Source organism: Molossus molossus, unplaced genomic scaffold (genome assembly GCF_014108415.1).
Source record: "Molossus molossus isolate mMolMol1 unplaced genomic scaffold, mMolMol1.p scaffold_m16_p_11, whole genome shotgun sequence".
Taxonomy (NCBI): Eukaryota; Metazoa; Chordata; class Mammalia; order Chiroptera; family Molossidae; genus Molossus; species Molossus molossus.
In genome coordinates, this window is record NW_023425346.1 from 100,073,820 (window position 1) to 100,094,415 (window position 20,596).

The 20,596-nt window shown below is 37.3% G+C and overlaps 1 protein-coding gene across 1 annotated transcript in view; it reads left to right on the forward strand.

Annotated features, from left to right (window-relative positions):
- The first annotated feature begins 1,996 nt into the window (after positions 1-1,996).
- LOC118625329 (nuclear body protein SP140-like protein) overlaps positions 1,997-20,596 on the forward strand; it is a 60,252-nt gene continuing 41,652 nt past the window's right edge. Inside the window, exons 1-2 of the mRNA XM_036254212.1 lie at positions 1,997-2,182; positions 19,447-19,594. Coding sequence (XP_036110105.1) covers positions 19,448-19,594 — 147 coding nt within the window. The 5' untranslated portion in view covers positions 1,997-2,182; position 19,447. The remainder of the gene's footprint in view (positions 2,183-19,446; positions 19,595-20,596) is intronic.

The window sequence follows — 20,596 nt, forward strand, 5'->3', positions numbered from 1 at the left end:
GGCCTCAAGGCCCCAGGCTGTTCCAGCCAACCCCAGCCCACACGCCCCAGGCCGCTGTCCCTGTGCACTTGAGCTCCCAGGAGCACAGAGCCCTGGCTCTCCAGCAGGGTGAGCCCAGGGAGACCCACCAGGGAGCAGACTCACCTTTCACAGAACTCACAGCCTGAGTGAGTCTCTCCAGGGAGAAGGGAGGGCAGGGGGACCAGAGTCCTGCTGACTGATGGGCCACCTCCTAGAAGGGGGCATTGGCGTGGGGCCTGAGTGTTCCCACCTAGTTCCCAGGTGCCCCCTGTCCGTTTCTGCAGCCACAGAGGTGCCGGGTCTTCATCCTCTGGCCCAGTGGCTGCTGCTGCCGCTGCTTCCTCCTGCCGTGAATGCTCAGCTCTGGGACTCTGCCTGTCTCAGCGACAAACCTCTGTCCCCCAGGCTGGAGAGTTAGCTCACTAGTGATGTCTATTAAAGGTGGCAAGAGCATACAGTGGAGTAAGGACAACCTTTTCAATAAATGGTGCTGGGAAAATTGGACACCTACATGCAAAAAAAAAAAAAAAATGAAGCTAGACCACCAACTTACACCATACACAAGAATAAACTCAAAATGGACAAAAAACTTCAATGTGACTCATCAATCCATAAAAATTTTAGAAGAAAATGTAGGCAACAAAATTTCAGACATCACGTGCACCACAAATTTCATTGATAGCAACACCTAAGGCAAGAAAAATAAAGGAAAAAATAAACAGATGGGACTACATTAAACAAAAAAGACTGCACAGCAAAAGAAACAACTATTAAAATGGAAAGGGAACCCATTGTATGGGAGAGCATAATTGCCAACAATACATCAGATAAGGGGTTAATTTCCAAAATATATGGAGGACTCATACAACTCAACAAAAGTAAGGCAAGGAATCCAATTAAAGAATGGGCAGAGGACTTAAAGAGACACCTCTCTAAACAGGACCTACAAATGGCTGAGAGATATATGAAAAAAATGCTCAACATCACTAATCATCAGAGAGATGCAAATAAAACAACTATGAGGTATCACCTCACACCTGTCAGAATGGCCGCCATCAACAAATCATCAAACAACAAGTGCTGGCGAGGGTGTGGAGAAAAGGGGGACTCTAGCACACTGCTGGTGGGAATGCAGACTGGTGCAGCCACTATGGGAAACATTACGGTATTACCCAAAAAAATTAAAAATTGAACTCCCATTTGACTCAGTGATTCCACTTTTAGGAATATACCCTAAGAAGCCTGAAACACCAATCAGAAAGAATATATGTACCTTCATGTTCATAGCAGCACTATTTACAATAGCTAAGATCTGGAAACAGCCCAAATGTCCATCACTAGATGATTGGATAAAAAAGCTGTGGAACATATACACAATGGAACATTATGCAGCTGTAAGAAAAAAAGATCTCTTATCCTTTGAGATGGCATGGAGGGACCTGGAGAATATTATCCTAAGCGAAACAAGCCCATCAGAGAAAGACAAATTTCACATGATCTCACTTATTTGTGGAATATAATGAACAAAACAAGCTGATGAATAAAATAGACTCAGAGTCATAGAAGTCGGGTACAGACTGACAAATCTCAGAAGAGGGGGATCCGGGGGGAGGGAAGAGATAAACCACAGAATTTATATGCATATACGGTAACCATGGATATAGACAACAAAGCTGGGGACAGGCTGGGACAGAGTAGATCAGGAGGAGGGTGTCAGGGGGGAAAAAGGAGAAACATCTGTAACAAAAATAAAGTAATCAAAAAGTTAAAAATAAAAAATAAATAAAAAGAAGAAAGTGAGGCATTTACAGTGGCTGAGATTCCTAAGGGGAGTATACCAGCCGTGCGTAAGGTGCCCCGACCACCTCTAAACCTTAGCGTTTCTGTTCTGTTCATCGTGTCTAGTCCTTCATGGGCAGGACAGGAGAGGACACAGCCTGGGGAGGAGGGAGACAGTGTCTGACAACACTGGAGAAGGTACTTTCACTTCTGTTTCTCCATTTGGGTGGAGCCTCCCGGGCCGAGTGGATTCACAGACTTCCTGCTCAGCACTGGGCAGCCACACTGGTCCCAGGCTGCGGACACACACTGGAGGGATCAGAAGTCCAGGCAGTGCCCAGGACAGGACGATAGCCGCTGGGGGCAGCGACCTCAGCACCAGGTCAGTTTCTGTCTCCCCTCCTTTAACTTCCTCTCTGGATGAGCTGCTGCTCCAGGGTCTGTCATTACACAGCTCTCTCAACCTTGACCTTCGTCCTGCTCTGTAAGAACTCTCTCGGGCACCATAAGGAAATGCAGGAATGCACAGTGAGGAAACCGGACCTTTAAACTGCAGGGGGGCAGGTGCTGGTGTGAGTGCAGCTGCCACAGCCCAGGACTGACAGCCACTGCTCCTCTGGCAGCCCGTCTGGCTGGGCTGTCCTTCCTGACGCTCCGAGACAGCGATCTGTTGTTTTCTCATGACCTCTGAACCCTCTCTTTCCCTCAGAACCCTCTACCTTCACCTGGATGGTTTCAAAGAGGGTACTTTAGAAAATATACAATTTAGGGTGAACATCTGACTTTCAAATCTGGGTGCCTTGGTCTCACAGCTGACCTGGGGATGGGTCAGCACTGGGCTTATTTCCATCTGTGGCTGAGGGTCTGGGGTCTTTCTCCAGGGATCTGGGACCTAAGGGAGTGAAAGGAAGAGGAAGGACCGAGATGCCAAAGGCTAGTGCCCCCAGAGACATAGAAGTAGGGCACAGACTGACAAACCTCAGAAGTGGGGGAGATAAACCACAGACAACAATGGACTTAGACAACAAAGCTGGGGATGGGGCCGAGGTAGGGGGAATTGGGAGGAACTTGTCAATGGGGGAAAAAAGGAGAAACATCTGTAACAAAAATAAAGTAATAAAAATAATTAAAAACAAAACAAAACAAAATAAAAACACAAAGGCTAGTGCAGGCTGAGTGTTTTCATCTGTACTGATTTTCTGCTCTGTAGGGGGTTATACCTCTGATGAGGAAAAGGCCAAAAATCCTACCTTTCTCTCTAGTAATGGGTCAGAAATAACATTACTTAGTATGGTTGTTAGACTTTAAAAAAAAATTTTTTTTTTCAACTCATGTTTATTGTTGAATATATTACAGATGTTCCCTCTTTTTTTCCCATGGACCCCCTTCTTCCCAATCCCACCCCCTCCTGCCTTCCCCACACTACTGTCTGTGTCCATTGGTTATGCACAAATGCATAGAAGGTCTTTGGTTTGAATCATCCCGCCCTCCCTCCCCCCTTCCCTTTGAGGTTCATCAGTCTAACAACCAATTTGTACTTCTTAATTCCTTCATTTTTTCACCCATCCCCCCATGTTTTTTTGTTTTTAATACAAAAAAAAAAAAAATACATTAGACATTCTTGACCATAAAATTTCCAATGACATAGATGTATGTAGAAGAAGAAGTCTTATTCCCCACCCACCCACCCTTGGCAGCTTCCAGTCCCAGTCCTGGTTGAGTGTTGTGGGCATAGTGTTTTATGTCTCTTTCTCTGCATTTACACATATAACTTATTTTCCTGAATAGTACTTTATGTCTTGTTTTTTAATGAGTGAGATTATATTGTATATGCTATTTTGGTTTTTACATTGAAAAAAAAACGGAATGTGTGAATTATTAGAGGTCTTTTCACGTAAATAAACATATAGATCCACCTCATTCTTATTACTCCATGGAATTGATAGGCCAAAATTTTTAAATTATGTTCCATATAAAACATTCGTGTTGTTTCAGTTGTTCACTGTTACCAACAAACTGCCATAATAACGGTTATATTTTATTTATGTTTTTCACATATACAAGTATGTCTCTTGTGTCAAAAATCAAGAGGTGAAATTATTGAGGCAAAGGGTACTAACATTTAATTTTTTATATAGCCTACCAGATTGCCTTCCTACTGCTGAACCACTGTCTTCTCCGACCACTCTCCACACCTGGACTTCACCAGGGTGCGGGGTGGAGGGATACATCCTGTTCATTTTCTTTCTCTGATAGCATGGGAGGTTGAATGGGTTTTTGTGTTTATTGGCCATTTAAATGGCCTCATCTGTTGAATGCTGGTTTATTTTGGCCAATGTAATCAATTGAGGTGATTGTCCTTTCTTTAATGATAAATGAGAGTTTGCTACCTAGTCTGAACTTCATAAATGTACTTCCTTGTCTTTTTACTGTTTTATGGTGACTTCCATCGTATTGAAGCTTTCACACGTAGAGTAAAAACTTATCGTATTGATTTGATAAGATAAACGCACCCTTGTTATTCCAAATACATAAGTGATGCAGAAGCTGCTCGGGAACTCCACCTGCACCGTCTTTAACCACAGTTCCCATGTTCCTCAGGTGGCGGATTCCTTCTCCCTGGGCTTCAGGGAAACTTTCTCCTCTGCTGTCAAACGTGTTCTTCTTTAATTGTGGAACAAAACTATTCTTCCACAGGTGCACCTTTAGCCTTCACAGCTTTATCCGTCCCTAATAAACCATCTCTTCAGCTTTTCCCTTTCCTCTCATAAGGGCTGTCTCAAACCTTTCTTCTAGACAATGATTTAATTTTTATTAGTTCTTACGGTTTCTTGTTATCACTTATTTTTTTTAATGTTGATTCTGTTAGTTTCTTCATCCCCAGACAAAACCCTCTGCCTGTATCACGTCCGGGTCACCAGTCTCTGGCTGTGTCTGGAACTGACACCTGCTTTCACAGCACGTGTGACTGACTTCACCGCTTTCAACTCTCTCTTCTCTCTACCTCACCGCAGCTGTCACTGCCATTTCTGAACGGTGACCTTCATTCTACTCTGCTTTTCAGACGCTTTTGACATAGTTTCTTTAGCTTCTAGGCCTGAAAACTTGACTGTGGATCCTGAGGGGCAACTGACTGTGTTGAGGTGCCTCGCTCCAGCCCTGCATGACCCTCACAAGTTTATCTATCTTCCTTGCTCCCCGCAGAACTCCTTGTCCTTGCCCTGGCTGGTTTGGCTCAGCAGTTGGAGTGTCGGCCTGTGGACCAGAGTCCCGGGTTCGGTTCCCAGAAGGGGCATGTACCAAAAACAAAACAAAACAAAACTTGTCCTTGACCAAGGCCAGATTCTCATTCTGTACTCCGTGACTCGTTTTTTTCATTTTCTTCATGGTGTCTTTTGAAGCACAAAAGATTAAATATTCTTTGTTCTAATATATCTGGGTTTTTTTCTCTTTCGCTCTCTTTTATGGATCAAACTTTCAGTGGTATAGTACCTTTTGTCTAATCCAAAGTCACAATTATTTTCTTAAAGATATATATATATATATATTTTCACAAAGATATATATAAATATGTATATATTTATCTTTATTGTTGAAAGTATTACAGATGTTCCCCTGTTTGACCCCATTGACCCCTCCACTCAGGTCCTACCTTCCTCCTGCCTTCCCCACACTATCGTCGGTGTCCATTGTTTATGCATAAATACATGTTAGCCCCCCCAATCCCTCTTCGCTCCGAGGTTCAGTCTGTTCCCTACTTCCGTGTCTCTGGATCTATTTTGTTCGTTAGTTTATTTTGTTCATTATATTCCACAAATAAGTGAGATTATGTAGTACTTGTCTTTCTCTGACTGGCTTATTTTGCTTAGGATAATATTCTCCAGGTCCTTCCATGTCCCCTCAAAATGTAAGGTAAGCAGTCTTTCTTTCTTACAGCTGCATAGTACTCCATTGTATAAATGTACCGCATCTTTTTTATTCATTCATCTACTGATGGACACTTGGGCTGTTTCCAGATCTTAGCTCCTATGAACATAGGGGTGCATAAATTCTTTCCGATTGGTGTTTCAGACTTCTTAGGATAGATATATATTTTAATGTTATTTTCACTTTTACATCGGACCAGCAATTGCAATTCTTGCTCACACCGGCAATGAATGTCTGCTTCTCTGAATCTTCCCCCTCACTGCATTGTCACTTATGAAATCATTTTTGCCAATCTAATGGGTGAGAAATGGTTTCTCATTGATGTTTTTGTTTGTATATTCATATGCTTATTAGACATTTTAATTTTCTCTTCTCTAAGTCACTGCTCAGGTCCCCTTTCTTTGGAATTATATGTCATACTTTGTAAATAGGCTGTCTTTGTATATTAGATACATTAACCCTTAGACATGTGTGCTGAAAATATTTTTCTACATTCTTTTAATCTTACTGAATTTTAACATTTAAACCTATTAAGTTTTCCTCCATTTACTTTTTAAAAATATGTTTTTATTGATTTTTTGAGAGAAAGGAAGGGAGAGAGAGATAGAAACATTGATGTGAGAGAGATACATAAATCAGCTGCCTATTGCACGCCCCCACCGAGGACCAAACCCAAAACCCGGGCATGTGCCCTGACTAGAAATTGAACTGGGACCTCTCAGTCTATGGGACGATGCTCAGTCCACTGAGCCACATGGGCCAGGCTTCCTCTACTTACTTTTTAAAATATTTTTATTTTCTTGATTCAGACATTTGTTCTGTCATATAAATTTATAAATTGCCTTATCCAGTTTCTGTGGGATTACAAACTGTAAGTGCCACACTTTCACAACAACTTCAGAACGATTGACATTTAAAAATTGCTGTTTTCCTAATTGGAGTCACCTTCTATATCTCCGTTTATTTAGTTCTTGTTTAATTTTCTTCAATAAGACATTCTAGTGTCTTTCATATAGGTTCATAACTTTTAGATGTTTATATATTTACTTATTGTGTTTGAAGTATTGTATTTCTTTTCAATATATGTTATTGCAATAAAATCTGTTAGTTTTATGTACCTTTTTTTATTTATGCTCATTAGCAAATTATTTCTCTAGTACTTAGGGAGTTTATTTAGGTCTCTATCGTTTCTCCATATACAATCATATATCATATAATGCATCTAATTTTAGTATTTACACCAATGAATGCATGTTCTCATGGTAACGGTAGGCATCACTGTTGTATTCTTTGAAAGGCTTCGTCATTTCAATGTTTACTGTAGTATTTGCTATTTGGGGAGACTTTATATTGTGCCAGCTTCCATTTATTTTATATAGTTCTTCTAAAAATAGCTGCTAGGTGTACCCAAAGTTCTTTTTAAATTAATTTATGGATATAATTAAATCCTTTTACTGTTTTTATTTATTGTTTCAATAAATTTCAGGAAGAGGTTTCCTAGTGTTTGACCATCGTTACTCAGCCCCATTGCACTATTTTCCTTCTATTCTTCCACTTTTACAAAACAGCCCCTAACGGCAAGGGCTATTTCTTTTACCCAACAGAGTGCTTTCTGTTTTGTTTCATAAAATACTTGGGCGTTTTTTGTTTTTCTGTTGTTTTTTCACGTGCATCCTGTTTACCTTCTACCAATGATCACTTTCTGAGATTTTTTTTGTGACCAATATTATGATGCATTGATATACATTTGGAAAGTACTGGAAAAAATTGTGTGTTCCCTGTTTTAAGGAAGTAAAATTAAGTTATATGGCTTTCTTACTAATTTTTCCAGAGTCTGTATGATAAGTTTTGCTTAAATGAAAAGTTAAACACTAGAGGGGGATGTTTTTCAATATCCATAAAATATTTGTTCCATTATCTTATTTTTGAAATTTTCTATTACATGGGTATGAGCATCATTTTTGTTGTTGCTGACGTTGTTTACCATAACTTACCTATTTTTTATTTTAACCACTTTTGTGGCACTTTGTCTTCTCGTGTCTCCTTTGAATTTCATTGGTGATCCTGTGTCTTCCAATATCGCCATCGCTTCATTTACATGTAGTATGATTTTTTTAACTTAATTTAGTTTATTCTGCAAAACAGACAAAACTTAATTTGAGCCACTTCTTATAAATGGCTCTGAGAATCAGAAATGAAGCTTCAACTGTCTCCCAATATTGGCATGAGGTAACCACTATTAACCAGTTCCTTATCATTAGGTAAACAAATGTTATAACCAATCACTGCAAAGAATAAGCAACCGCTGCATTCTCATATAAGTCGTCTTATAACAATATCACTCAGCATAATTTTACTGTTGGTTTGAGAACTCCTGGTTACGAACTTTTCTCACATATATAATAACTCTTACTAAATACTACTTTATTGATTTGGTGATTTACATTTTGCTACTTCTGAATTTGACAGTATGTACACTAACCCATGTATACAAACATTTATAATTGTTTATCTACCCGTCTGTACATGAATCTACACATGAGTTCATACTGATGTGTCTGCCTTTCATACACCCTTCTCCTTTAATTATCCCTAATTACCCTTCCAATAGAGAGAAACCTGGTTCTCACCATCTGCCTTCCTTTTACTTATTTGTTCAATACCAGCACACACACAGCACTTTCCGAATTATTAACCTGCATGAAGTAAATTTTTAAGTGAATGTTTCTAGATAGTACCATGTTAGCTCTCGAAGGAAGAAATTGCAGTTCTCATCAGAATTCCAATAAACTTGGTACAGTTTTTGATTCTTTTTTTTTTTTAAGTAAAAAATATGAGTACATATTTATTATTCTTTACCAACAATTCCAGCATATACTTTTAAAAATTATTTTTATTAATTTATTTTTGTTATAGATGTTTTTCCTTTCTCCCCCATTGACACCCTCCTCCTGATCCCCCCACACCTGCCCCGTCTGCAGCGTTGCTGTCTATGTCCATTTGTTACCCATACATGCATATAAGTTCTTTGGTTTATCTCTTCCTTTCCCCACCCACACGCCCTCTTCTGAGATTTGTCAGTCTATACCCTACTTCTATGTCTGTGTGTCTATTGTGTTCATCACTTTGTTTTGTTCATTATATTCCACAAATAAGTGAGATCGTGTGATATTTGTCTTTCTCTGATTGGCTTATTTCGCTTAGCATAATACTCTCAAGGACCCACCACATTGTCACAAAGGATAAAAGATCTTTCTTTCTTACAGCTGCATAGTATTTCGTTGTGTATATGTACCACAGCTTTTTTATCCATTCGTCTACTGATGGACACTTGGGCTGTTTCCAGATCTTAGCTATTGTAAATAGTGCTGCTATGAACATGAAGGTACATAGATTCTTTCTGATTGGTGTTTCAGGCTTCTTAGGGTATATTCCTAGAAGTGGGATCACTGGATCAAGTTGCAGTTCAATTTTTAACTTTTAGACATGACATCATACTGTTTTCCATAGTGGCTGCACTACTCTGCATTTCCACCAGCAGTGTCCTAGAGTCCCCTTTTTTCCACACCCTCACCAGTACTTGTTGTTTGATGATTTATTGTTGGCAGCCATTCTGACAGGTGTGAGGTGATATCTCATTGTTGTTTTAATTTGCATCTCTGATGATTAGTGATGTTGAGCATTTCTTCATATGTCTCTTAGCCATTTGTATGTCCTGTTTGGAGAGGTGTCTATTTAGTTCCTCTGCCCATTTTTTAATTGGGTTGTTTGTCTTCCTTTTGTTGAGTTGTATGAGCACTCTATATACATTGGAAATTAAACCCTTATCTGGTGTATCATTGGCAATTATGCTCTCCCATACAGTGGGTTGCCTTTCCATTTTGATGATTGCATCTTTTTTTGTGCAGAAGCTTTTGAGTTTGATGTAGTCCCATGTGTTCATTTTCTCCTTTGTTTCTGTTGCCTTCGGTGATGTATCAGTGAAAATTCTGCTGCATGTGATGTCTGAAATTTTGTTGCCTACAGTTTTTTCTAGGATTTTTATGGATTGATGAGTCACATTTAAGTCTTTTATCCATTTTTAGTTTATTCTTGTGTGTGATGTAAGTTGATGGTCTAGTTTTATTTTTTTGCATGTAGCTGTCCAATTTTCCCAACACCATTTATTAAAGAGGCTGTCTTTATTCCACTGTATTTTCTTGCCACCTTTGTCATATGTTAATGGAGCTTAATATCTTGGGTTTATTTCCAGATTCTCTACTCTGTTCCAATAATCTATATGCTTGTTCTTGTGCTGGTACCAGACTGTTTTGACCTGTTATTTGGTATTGTGATTCTTCCTACTTTGTTCTTTTTCAAGATTGCTATGGCTATTCAAGGTCTTTTTTGGTTCCATATGAACTTTTGAAGTATTTGTTCTAGTTCTGTGAAATGTGTCATTGGTATTTTGATGGGGATTGCACTGAATATATAGATTGCTTTTGGTAATGTGGACATTTAAATGATATTAATTCTTCTAATCCATGAACAAGGTATATGCTTCCACTTTTTTATATCTTCCTTTATTTCTTTTTTCAATGTCCTGTGCTTTTCTGCAAATATGTCCTTGATTTCTTTGGTTAAGTTTATGCCTAGGTATCTTAATATTTTGCTACAATGGTAAATTGGATTGTATTTTTAGTTTCTCTTTCTGTGAGTTCATTATTGGTGTATAAGAATGCTGTTGACTTCTTCTCCTCCTTCTCCTCCTTCTCCTCCTTCTCCTCCTTCTTCTTCCTCTCCTCCTCCTCCTCCTCCTCCTCCTCCTCCTCCTCCTCCTCCTCCTTCTTCTTCTTCTTCTTCTTCTTCTTCTTCTTCTTCTTCTTCTTCTTCTTCTTCTTCTTCTTCTTTTGGTACGTGCCCCAAGCAGGAACCAAACCCAGGACTCCCTGGTCTGCAGGCCAACACTCCAACCACTGAGCCAAACCAGCCAGGGCTGCTGTCAATTTCTTGATGTTAATTTTGTATCCTGCTACCTTGCCAAATTTGTTTATTAAATCTAGTAGATTTTTAATAGAGTCTTTAGGGTTTTCTATGTATAATATCATGTCATCTGTAAATAATGGCAGTTTCACTTCCTCTTTTCTATTTTGGATCCCTTCTATTTATTTATTTTTTCATGTCTAATTGCTGTGGCTAACACTTCCAGAACTATGTTAAATAAGAGTGGCAAAAGTGGGCATCCCTGTCTTGTGTCTGTTCTTAAGAAAAACGCTTTTAGTTTTTGCCCATTGAGTATGATGTTGACTGTAGGTTTTTCACATATGGCCTTTATTGTGTCGAGATACGATCCCTCTAGTCCCATATTGCTGAGCGTTTTTATCAGAAATGGGTGCTAGATTTTGTAGAATGCTTTTTCAGCATTTATTAACATAACTGTATAATTTTTATATTTTATTTTGTTTGTGTGGTTTGTCATATTTATTGATTTGCAAATATTGTACCAACCTTGCATCCCTGGGTTGAATCACACTTGGTCATGGTGAATAATTTTTTTAATGTATTGCTGGATTCGATTTGCCAATATTTTGTTAAGGATTTTGGCATCTGTGTTCATCAGGGATATTGGCCTATAGTTTTCTTTCTTTGTAGTGTCTTTATCTGGTTTTGAAATTAAAATTATGCTGGCCTGATAAAATGAGTTTAGAAGTCTTTCTTCTTCTTGAATTCCTTGGAATGCTTTGAGGAGAATTGGTGTTAGTTCTTCTTTGAATGTTGGGTAAAACTCCCCCATGAAGCCATCCAGGCCTGGGCTTTTGTTTACTGGAAGTGTCCTGATTACATCTTCAATTTTCTTAGTTGTTATTGGTCTGTTCAAGTTTTCTATCTCTTCCTGGTTCAGTTTTGGGAAACAAAGTGTTTCTAGAAATTTCCCCATTTCGCATAGATGGTCCAATTTGTTGCATACAATTGTTCATTGTATTTGTTAACAATCCTTTGTGTTTCTGTGGTGTCAGTTGTTACTTCTCCTCTTTTATTTCTAATAATGTGTATTTGGGTTCTTTCTCTTTGTTTCTTGGTGAGTCTAGCTGAGGGTCCATCAATCTTGTTTATCTTTTCAAAAAACCAGCTCTTTGTTTCATTGATCTTTTGAATTGTTTTTTAGTCTCTATGTTGTTTATTTCTGCTCTGATCTTTACTATTTCTTTCTTTCTATTTGCTCTGGGTTTTCTTTTTATTTGCTTTCTAGTTTTTTAAGTTGTGAGGTTAGATAGTCTACCAGAAATTTTTCCTGTTTCCTAAAGTAGGCCACTAGTGCTATGAGCTTCCCCCTCAGGATGGCTTTTGCTGCGACCCATAGATTTCGTGTTGTTTTGGGTTCATTTTCATTGGTTTCCAGTAAGTTTTTAATTTCTTCCTTGATCTCCATGTTAACCCATTCATTGTTTAATAACATGTTATTTAGCCTCCATGTGTTTAAATATTTTTGCATGTTTTTGTTATAATTGATTTCTAGTTTCTTGCCACTGTGATCTGAGACAATGCTTGATATGATTTCAATCTTCTTGAACTTGTGGAGACTTAGTTTGAGTCCCAACATGTGGTCTAGCTTTGAAAATGTTCTCTGTGCACTTGAGAAGAGTGTGAATTCTGTAGTCTTGGGATATAATTCTCTGTAGATATCTATTACGTCCATTTGATCTAATGCATTAGTTAGAGTCTCTGTATCCTTGTTAATTTTTGTCTAGAAGATCTATCCAGTAATGTCAGTGGGGTGTTAAAATCCCCTGCTATGATTGTATTGCTGTCAATTTCTCCTTTGAAGTCCTCCAGAAGTCTTTAATATATTTTGGTGCTGCTATGTTGGGTACATATATGTTTACCAAGGTTATAGTTTCCTGTTGGATAGATCCTTTCAATATTATGTAGTAGCCTTGTTTGTCTCTAGTTGTGGTCTTCATTTTGAAGTCTGTTTTATCGGATATGAGTATTACTACCCCACCTCTTTTTTCTTTTTCATTTTCTTGGAAAATTTTTTTCCACCCCTTCACTTTCAATCTACATGAGTCTTTTGTTGTGACTTGGGTCTCTTGTAAACAACATATATATGAGTCATGCTCTTTTATCCAATCAGATACTCTGTCTTTTTTTTGGAATATTCAATCCATTTACATTTAAGATTATTATTGATATGTACTTATGTATTGCCATTTTTTTATTGTGGTTATATTTTTCTTCCTATTTCTTTTACTAATTACGGTAGTCCTTTTAATATTTTTTTTTCTGTGCCAGTTTGATGCTAATATATTCTCTCAGCCTTTTTTTTTGGTCTGGGAAGATCTTTATTTGACCTTCTATTTTGAATGATAGCCTTGCCAGATAGTGTAGTCATGATTTCAGATCCTTGTTTTTCATTACCTTGATTACTTCATGCCATTCTCTTTTGGCCTGTAGTGTTTCTGTTGAGAAGTCAGCTGATAACCTTATGGGGATTCCTTTGTAGATAACCTGTTGTCTATCTCTTGCTGCCTTTAGGATTCTCTTTTTGTCTTCAATATTTGGCATTTTAATTATCATGTGCCTTGGTGTGGGGCTCTTTGGATTCTTCTTACTTGGAACTCTCTGTGCTTCTTGTACTTATATGCCTTTTTTCTTCCCCAAGTTAGGGACATTTTTTTGTCACCATTTCTTCAAATATATTCTCTAACCCTTGCTCATTTTCTTCTTCTTCTGGAAATCTTATAACGTGGATGTTGTAACGTTTCATATTGTCCAAGAGTTCATTTGGGATGTCTTCCCGTTTTTAATTGTTTTTTTTTCTTTTTGATTCTCTGATTGGGTCATTTTTTCTACTCTTTCTTCTAATTCTCTGATCCAATCCTTGGCCTCCTCTACTCTGCTGGTTATTCCTTCCAGTGTGTTCTTTATTTCTGCTATATCATTTTTCATTTCCAATTGGCTAGTTTTCAATGCTTTTATATCTTTACTCATGCTGTTGAACTTCCTCATGATTAATACTCTGAACTCACCCTCTGATATCTTGCTCAATTCCCTTTCATTCACTTCATCTTCTGTCCAATTATCTTGTTTTCTTATTTGGGATTTTTTTGTTTCACCATTTGGGTTGTCTCAGTGGGCTTTGGAGCCTTCTGAATTTTCTCTGGGGGTGTTGGTGTTCCACTGGTTGTGATTCCCTCTACTGGGTTTGGATGAGTGTGGCAGGATGCATGTTAAACACCACTGTCAAATCTTACTTTTCTGAGTAGATTTGCAAACCCAGGATTGGTAGATACTGTTAGTCTCAGTTACTTGATGAACCTTGGGTTGTAGCCCTCAGCTGAATGAAAACAAATCCCTCAGGTGTTCAGGGTAAGAGGCTTTCCAGAGTGTGGGAAAGTGTTTCCTGTCTACTAATGAGCCTCAATTTGCATTTCTTTTGCCTGGCTGGGTGGTGTTAAATTCCTGAGGTAGGGGCTGTTGTTTCTTCCCAGGGCTCTCGAAGGGGCTCTTTGAGCAAGATAGCTACTGTTCCATGAGGGAGTGATTCAGCAAAAAAAACCTCCCACTGATTCCCCAGCTCTCCCAGCTCTCCAAGCTCCCAAGTCTCTCCACACAGTTCCAAACCAATCTTTCCTCCCTCTGCCAGGCCCAAGGTGAGTGGCTCTAGCTAATTTAGTGCTCTGTGCCAGCCCTCTGCACTGTGGAGCTGGCTTGGGATTTTTACCCTGAGGGAGCTGCTCACAGCTAAAATAGCTGCTGTCCATGGGCTCCCAGCCTGCCCTCCCACCTCTCACACCTCCTCAGTTCCCACCAGGCTCAATTTTATGTCCTCTTTCTGACCATGATTGTATGGGTCCTCTCCAGCTGTTTTTCTGTTGCCTTCTCTGGTTTTAATTTAGCATGTTATATGACTTCATCTTATTTTTTTTATTAACATATCAATTTTACTTCTTTTAAATGTTTTTAGTGTTTGCCTAGATATTGCAATATGCATTTTATACCACTTTACGTATAGCACAGGTACCTTTAACAGAGTATTCCCAATTCCTCCCTCTCGTCTCTTATGACATTGCTGTTATTCATTGCTCTTACTGTATCCTGTAATGATTACTTGCTCCAATCTGAGCTGTTTGGTCTACTGCAAGGCTACTATCCTTACTTCTTTTTACTATCTTCTGGGTTAGATACACTGGATTTTGATTTTTATATCTTCCTCAATACTGGTTTACTTTTCTGTTTATCTGGAATTCATCCTAATGAATTTTCATAAGATTATAAGGTTTCTGCTGGATATTACACATTCATTAAACAAACAAACAAACAAACAAACAAAACTAAAACCATACTAGATGACTTAGAAAATTAATGTATAAAACAAATGTGATTCAGCAAAGGGTATATAATGCAGGAAAATAAATGATGCAGAAAAAAGAAATCATATAATATCATTGTATGATGACAAAACATTCTAGAAGATATGGGTAGAATATAGATATAGGTGGATAAAATGACATGCTTATGAAGAATTTAGGGAAGAATACATGCAAAATAACGTAAATGGATTATGTGTCAGGGGTGGGGACAGTGATATGGGTGTAAAGGAGGGTGAAATGTGCTAGGTAGAAAACAAGCCAGAACAGTAAAATAGTGATTGCATAAAAATGTAAGAGTATTTGTAAATTTTAATTTTAAAACTCTGCCTATCATCTATCTATCATCTATCTATCTATCTATCTATCTATCTATCTATCTATCTAGGAAATAATAACAATTTAGGAAAAACATAAAAAAATGGTTTTTCATAACGTAGAATTTCTTAGTCCTTCATTTTTGAAGTTGACCTGATTTACTCTGAGTTTTGAGACCATCATTCCTCCATGGGTGTCTTGTTTCTTAATTCTCCCTGGATGCTTTAAGCTGTTCTCTTTGGTTTCAGGAGTTGCTATTTCATAATGATTTGCCTTGGAGGTTCTTTTAAAATTCATTTGTGTAAAATATCCAACTGTGCCTTTTCAAAAAAATCATGTCCTTTTACTCTATGGTATCTCCTTAAATAATTTCCTTGATATGTTTCTCCTCTCTGTTTTCCCTATCCAGCTATCTTGACTCCAATTATATGGCTATTAGATTATCTATATTATGGCTTAGCCAATTTTCTCTCAAGTTGACTATTTTTTTTTTCATTTTAATTTCTTTATCTAATTTTGTGAGATATTTTTTTCAGTTTTATTTTACAACTATTTAAATAATTTTTTTTATTTCTGAAATCATTAAAAAATATCTACGACCACTATCTCTTTCTATGGTAGTTCTATTTTCTTAACATCATGGAGTGCAATATGGATTCTCAAATCTCTCTAAAAGTATTACTTTGGGAAAGTCTTCTACTGTTTTCTACATCACCTCTGTTTTTTCACAAGGTAAATTAAAAAAAAATTACTTTCTTTTCTTTCATTTCAATATTGGAGAATTTCCTCAAATGTGAACTTATGGTTATAGGTTCTTGTTTAAAATTAATAGGCTGCAGAAATCAATCAATGAGAGTCACTATTAAAGAATAAAGAATGAAATTATATTAACAGCTCAGTGGATACATTTTATAAAATTCCATATCTATTTGTGCTAAAAGTTATAACAAACTAGCAATAGCCAGAAACTTCCTCAGTTACACACACACACACACACACACACACACACACACACAAATGTAGAACAAAACTTATACCTGATGGTGATAATGAATGCTTTATCTCTAAGACTGGAAACAAGGCAAAGAAGTCAACTTTCACTACTTCTTTTCAACATTGACATTAAACTCCTAAAATTGGACAGCTACATGCAAAAAAATGAAACTAGACCATCAACTTACACCATACACAAAAATAAACTCGAAATGGATAAAAGACTTAAATGTGACCCGTGAATCCATAAAAATTCTAGAAGAAAATGTAGGCAACAAAATTTCGGACATCATACGGAGCAGAATTTTCTGATACATCACCTAAGGCAACAGAAATAAAGGAGAAAATGAACACATGGGACTACAAACTAAAAAGCTTCTGCACAGCAAAGGAAACAATCATCAAAATGGAAAGGCAACCCACTGTATGGGAGAACATCATTGCCAATGATGTATCAGATAAGGGGTTAATTTCCAATATATATAGAGTGCTCATACAACTCCACAAAAGGAAGACAAAGAACCCAATTAAAAAAAGGGCAGAGGAGCTGAATAGACACCTCTCCAAACAGGACATTCAAATGGCCAAAAGACATATGAAGAAATGCTCAACATCACTAATCATCAGAGAGATGCAAATTAAAACAACAATGAGGTATCACCTCACACCTGTCAGAATGGCCGCCATCAACAAATCATCAAACAACAAGTGTTGGCGAGGGTGTGGAGAAAAGGGGACTCTAATACACTGCTGGTGGGAATGCAGACTGGTGCAGCCGCTATGGACATTAAACTCCTAACCTCTGCAATAAGACATGAAAAAGAAATAAGTGTTGGAAAGCAAAAAGTCAATAGGTTGTTTGTTGTTGTTTTTGAATACAAACATGGTTAACATTTTTTAAATCAATGCTCTCTCTACACAATAGTAACAAGCAATTAAAAATGTTATTTAAAGTAGCATCAAAAAGAATAAGTCTAAGAAAAGACATGCATGACATCTAGACTGAAAACTATAATCCCTCTCAGCTAAATTTTTTTAAACCACATAAATGTTGAATCATACAATGTTAACAGATTGGAGCTCAATAATGTTATGATATAAATTCTCAGCAAACTTATCTATAAACTCGATGCAAACACAATTAATATCCAGAAGACTTTTCTTGTATAAATGGACAAATTGCTTCTAAAGATGTGTGGAAAACCAAAAGATCTAGAAAAGTCAAGGCAATCTTAATGGCACAGAAGGGAAAATCCAAATTTAAATATGTTGGATTTGAAATATTTTTACAAACTTTGTTTTTACAAACTGGGATTTACAAATTAGGCAAAGATTTCTTAGATAGCATACTAAAATCACAAAAAATAAAGAATGAATATATCGGACTTCATAAAATTAAAATTTCTCCTCATCAAAAGACAGAGTTACAAAAATGAAATACAAACCACAGATGAGGAAAAAAATCTTCACCACGCTTATTTTTTAAAAAATCTTATAACTATAATATGAAACAACTCCTACACATCTATAAGTAAAAGTCAATACAATAAAATAAATAGGCCATGGACCTGAACAAACATTTCATAAAAGAAAAAATGTAAGTTTTCAATAAGCATATGAAATTGTGCCCAACATCATTAGTCATTAAATACATACAAATTAAATCTATATGAGATACCACATCACACACTGGAATGACTAAGTTAGAAAGGTTATTTCTAGACTTTGAAAAACAGGTTAGCAGTTTCAAAAACAGTTAAACATACCCCTGTACAATGACCCAGCAATTTCACTCCTAGTTATTCACCCAAGAGAAACAAAAACACACTACAAAAAGATAGATGCAAGAACAGCAACTTTTTTCACATTAGTTCTGAACTGAAATCCACGCAAATGTCCATCATTGGGAAAATGGTAGTAGACACACATAATGGAATTCCACTGAACAATAAGAGGAACAATCTTCTAATCACCCAACAATATGGATGAGCAAAAGAAGTCAGACACATAAGCACAGATGATGAATCATTCCATAGATGAAACCCAGTAACTGGCTACAGTAACATATGGTGATAGGAAGGACATCAATGTTTGCCACAGAGAGGTTGTCTGGCTCCAGATGGCCAGGATGCAAGTCGAGGGGTAAAGGGTACATTGTCCTGCTCTTTGTTTTTCAAATAACATGTTTGTTTTCAGCACCATGTCTTCCTTTAGATCTTCACTGCCTTCAAGATTCCACGGGGCACAGTGGTTGCTTTCCTGACTGCTGAGAGCATTTCAAAAAGGAAGCTTATGAGTCTTCATGCCTTCTAGGAATGCAAAATATCTATTAAAACATTATTATCAGAACAATAGAATAATCCACTAAGAGCAGAATTACAGACTCAAGTCTACAACTGCTTTCACAGGAAATGCCAGCCATCTGAAATTCTGATGCCTAAAATCATTCATTAAATACAACAATAGCACAGACAGATATATATTAACACAAAGCAGAAATCCTAAGAACAATTATTGATATTCTTTTAAATTTCAGTTTGTGCTTCATCATAGCATTATTAAACCGCATCTTATCATTTCTGAACTAGGTTTATAATTCAGTATGGTATTTCTCTTAACTGCTGTAGATCAAAGAGGAAATACCTCATATTTTTCTTTTTGAGATTTATTTTCTCTTAATTGTTAATTAAGATGCATTTTTAAGCTTAGAGTCTTTGTTAGTCCATTGTTTCTTATTCATCTCTGGATGACCTGTTTGCTCCAACTCACTTTTATACAAATTAAAATTTTTGCATAAGAAATTCCAGCTATGTTTGAGACAAAATAACTTTACAGTGGCTTTGATCGTGACAGACTGGAATTTTTCAATATTAGGTACGTCTTTCTAATCTGCCATGTTTTGTTTTATTGTCTATTGCTTCAATGCTGTGCTGTAATCTCTACTCAGGACCACTTATTTTATATGTGTTGGTCCTTCACAGCCTATCCTTCATATATAAAATGTTACAGCATATCAAAATCTTGATGACCATTTTATCACGGTGTCCTTTCTCCCTAGGATGTCTACAGAAAACAAGAGAATCTGTGACATTGCACTCAGCCTCTTCAAAAAATATAAGGTGGAAATTTCCGATGCTATAAACACAACATTTCCTTTCCTTGAATATCTCCGTGATCATGAATTCATCACCAGTGAAATGTACAAAGTAAGTGAGGTTTACTATGTCTCAGTCTGGTAAAGAAGCCCCCCAACTAAGTTATGCTCTGATATCCTGGAACCAAACATCAGAGCACAACTAGGCAACTGAGAGTCTCCTACGGGTGGGGACCCTCTCAAGTACTGCTGTTAAATGTTCTTATGAGGTCCGAAGGGAAAGGAGAAGCAGGCATTACTGGACATAGTCCAGATCCTAACTGCAGGAACAGTACTGTGGGGTGTCCCCTGGAGTCAGGTGAATAGCCCTGGAGATAGGCTGAATCTGAAGTGGGTGTGCTACATAGAACATGCCTGGTGGAAATTACATGTTCAATATAGCATAAACCAGGTGTTAAAAGTAATTTTAATGAATATATGAATAATTTTAATGATATTGTTTAATGAAATAACAATTGACACAACATTTGATACCAATGAACATCAATTTAAATACTTAGATCTGAGAACATTAAAATCCACAGAAAATTAATGTCTTGTTAGGACAAATTTGAAAGTAGATGCTTGCTATTCTTTCTCCAACAGTTTTCAGTTTCCTTTTCTTTTGGTATTTCTGGAGTTTGGGGATTTAGGTTAATTTTAACAAAAGATATAGGTGGAGATACAGAGATGCAGGTTGTCTCTTTCCCTGTGCCCAGGCTTCTTTATGGCAAAGTTCACAGAAAATGCCAGGCCAAGCCTGTCCTGGGGAAGGGCCAAGGGTTGTCTAGTGAATAGAACAGCTGCTCATCACCCACAAAGTCTATTCCTGAAACATTTGGCCAGGCTCTGAATGGACTACATCACTTAACTTGGACTCATTTTTGTTCTTCATAATTGCTCCCTCTTCCATTCATGTAAACAAGGGTGAGGAGATCAGATTCACTAGTGGGTATTAGTTGTTCCACTTGGTAGCCATACAAATATAGAGAAACTCTAAAACTTTACATGAGAATGTACCAATGTCAGGAAATCATACTACATTAACAATAAAATCACTTTCTGTGTCTCTTTT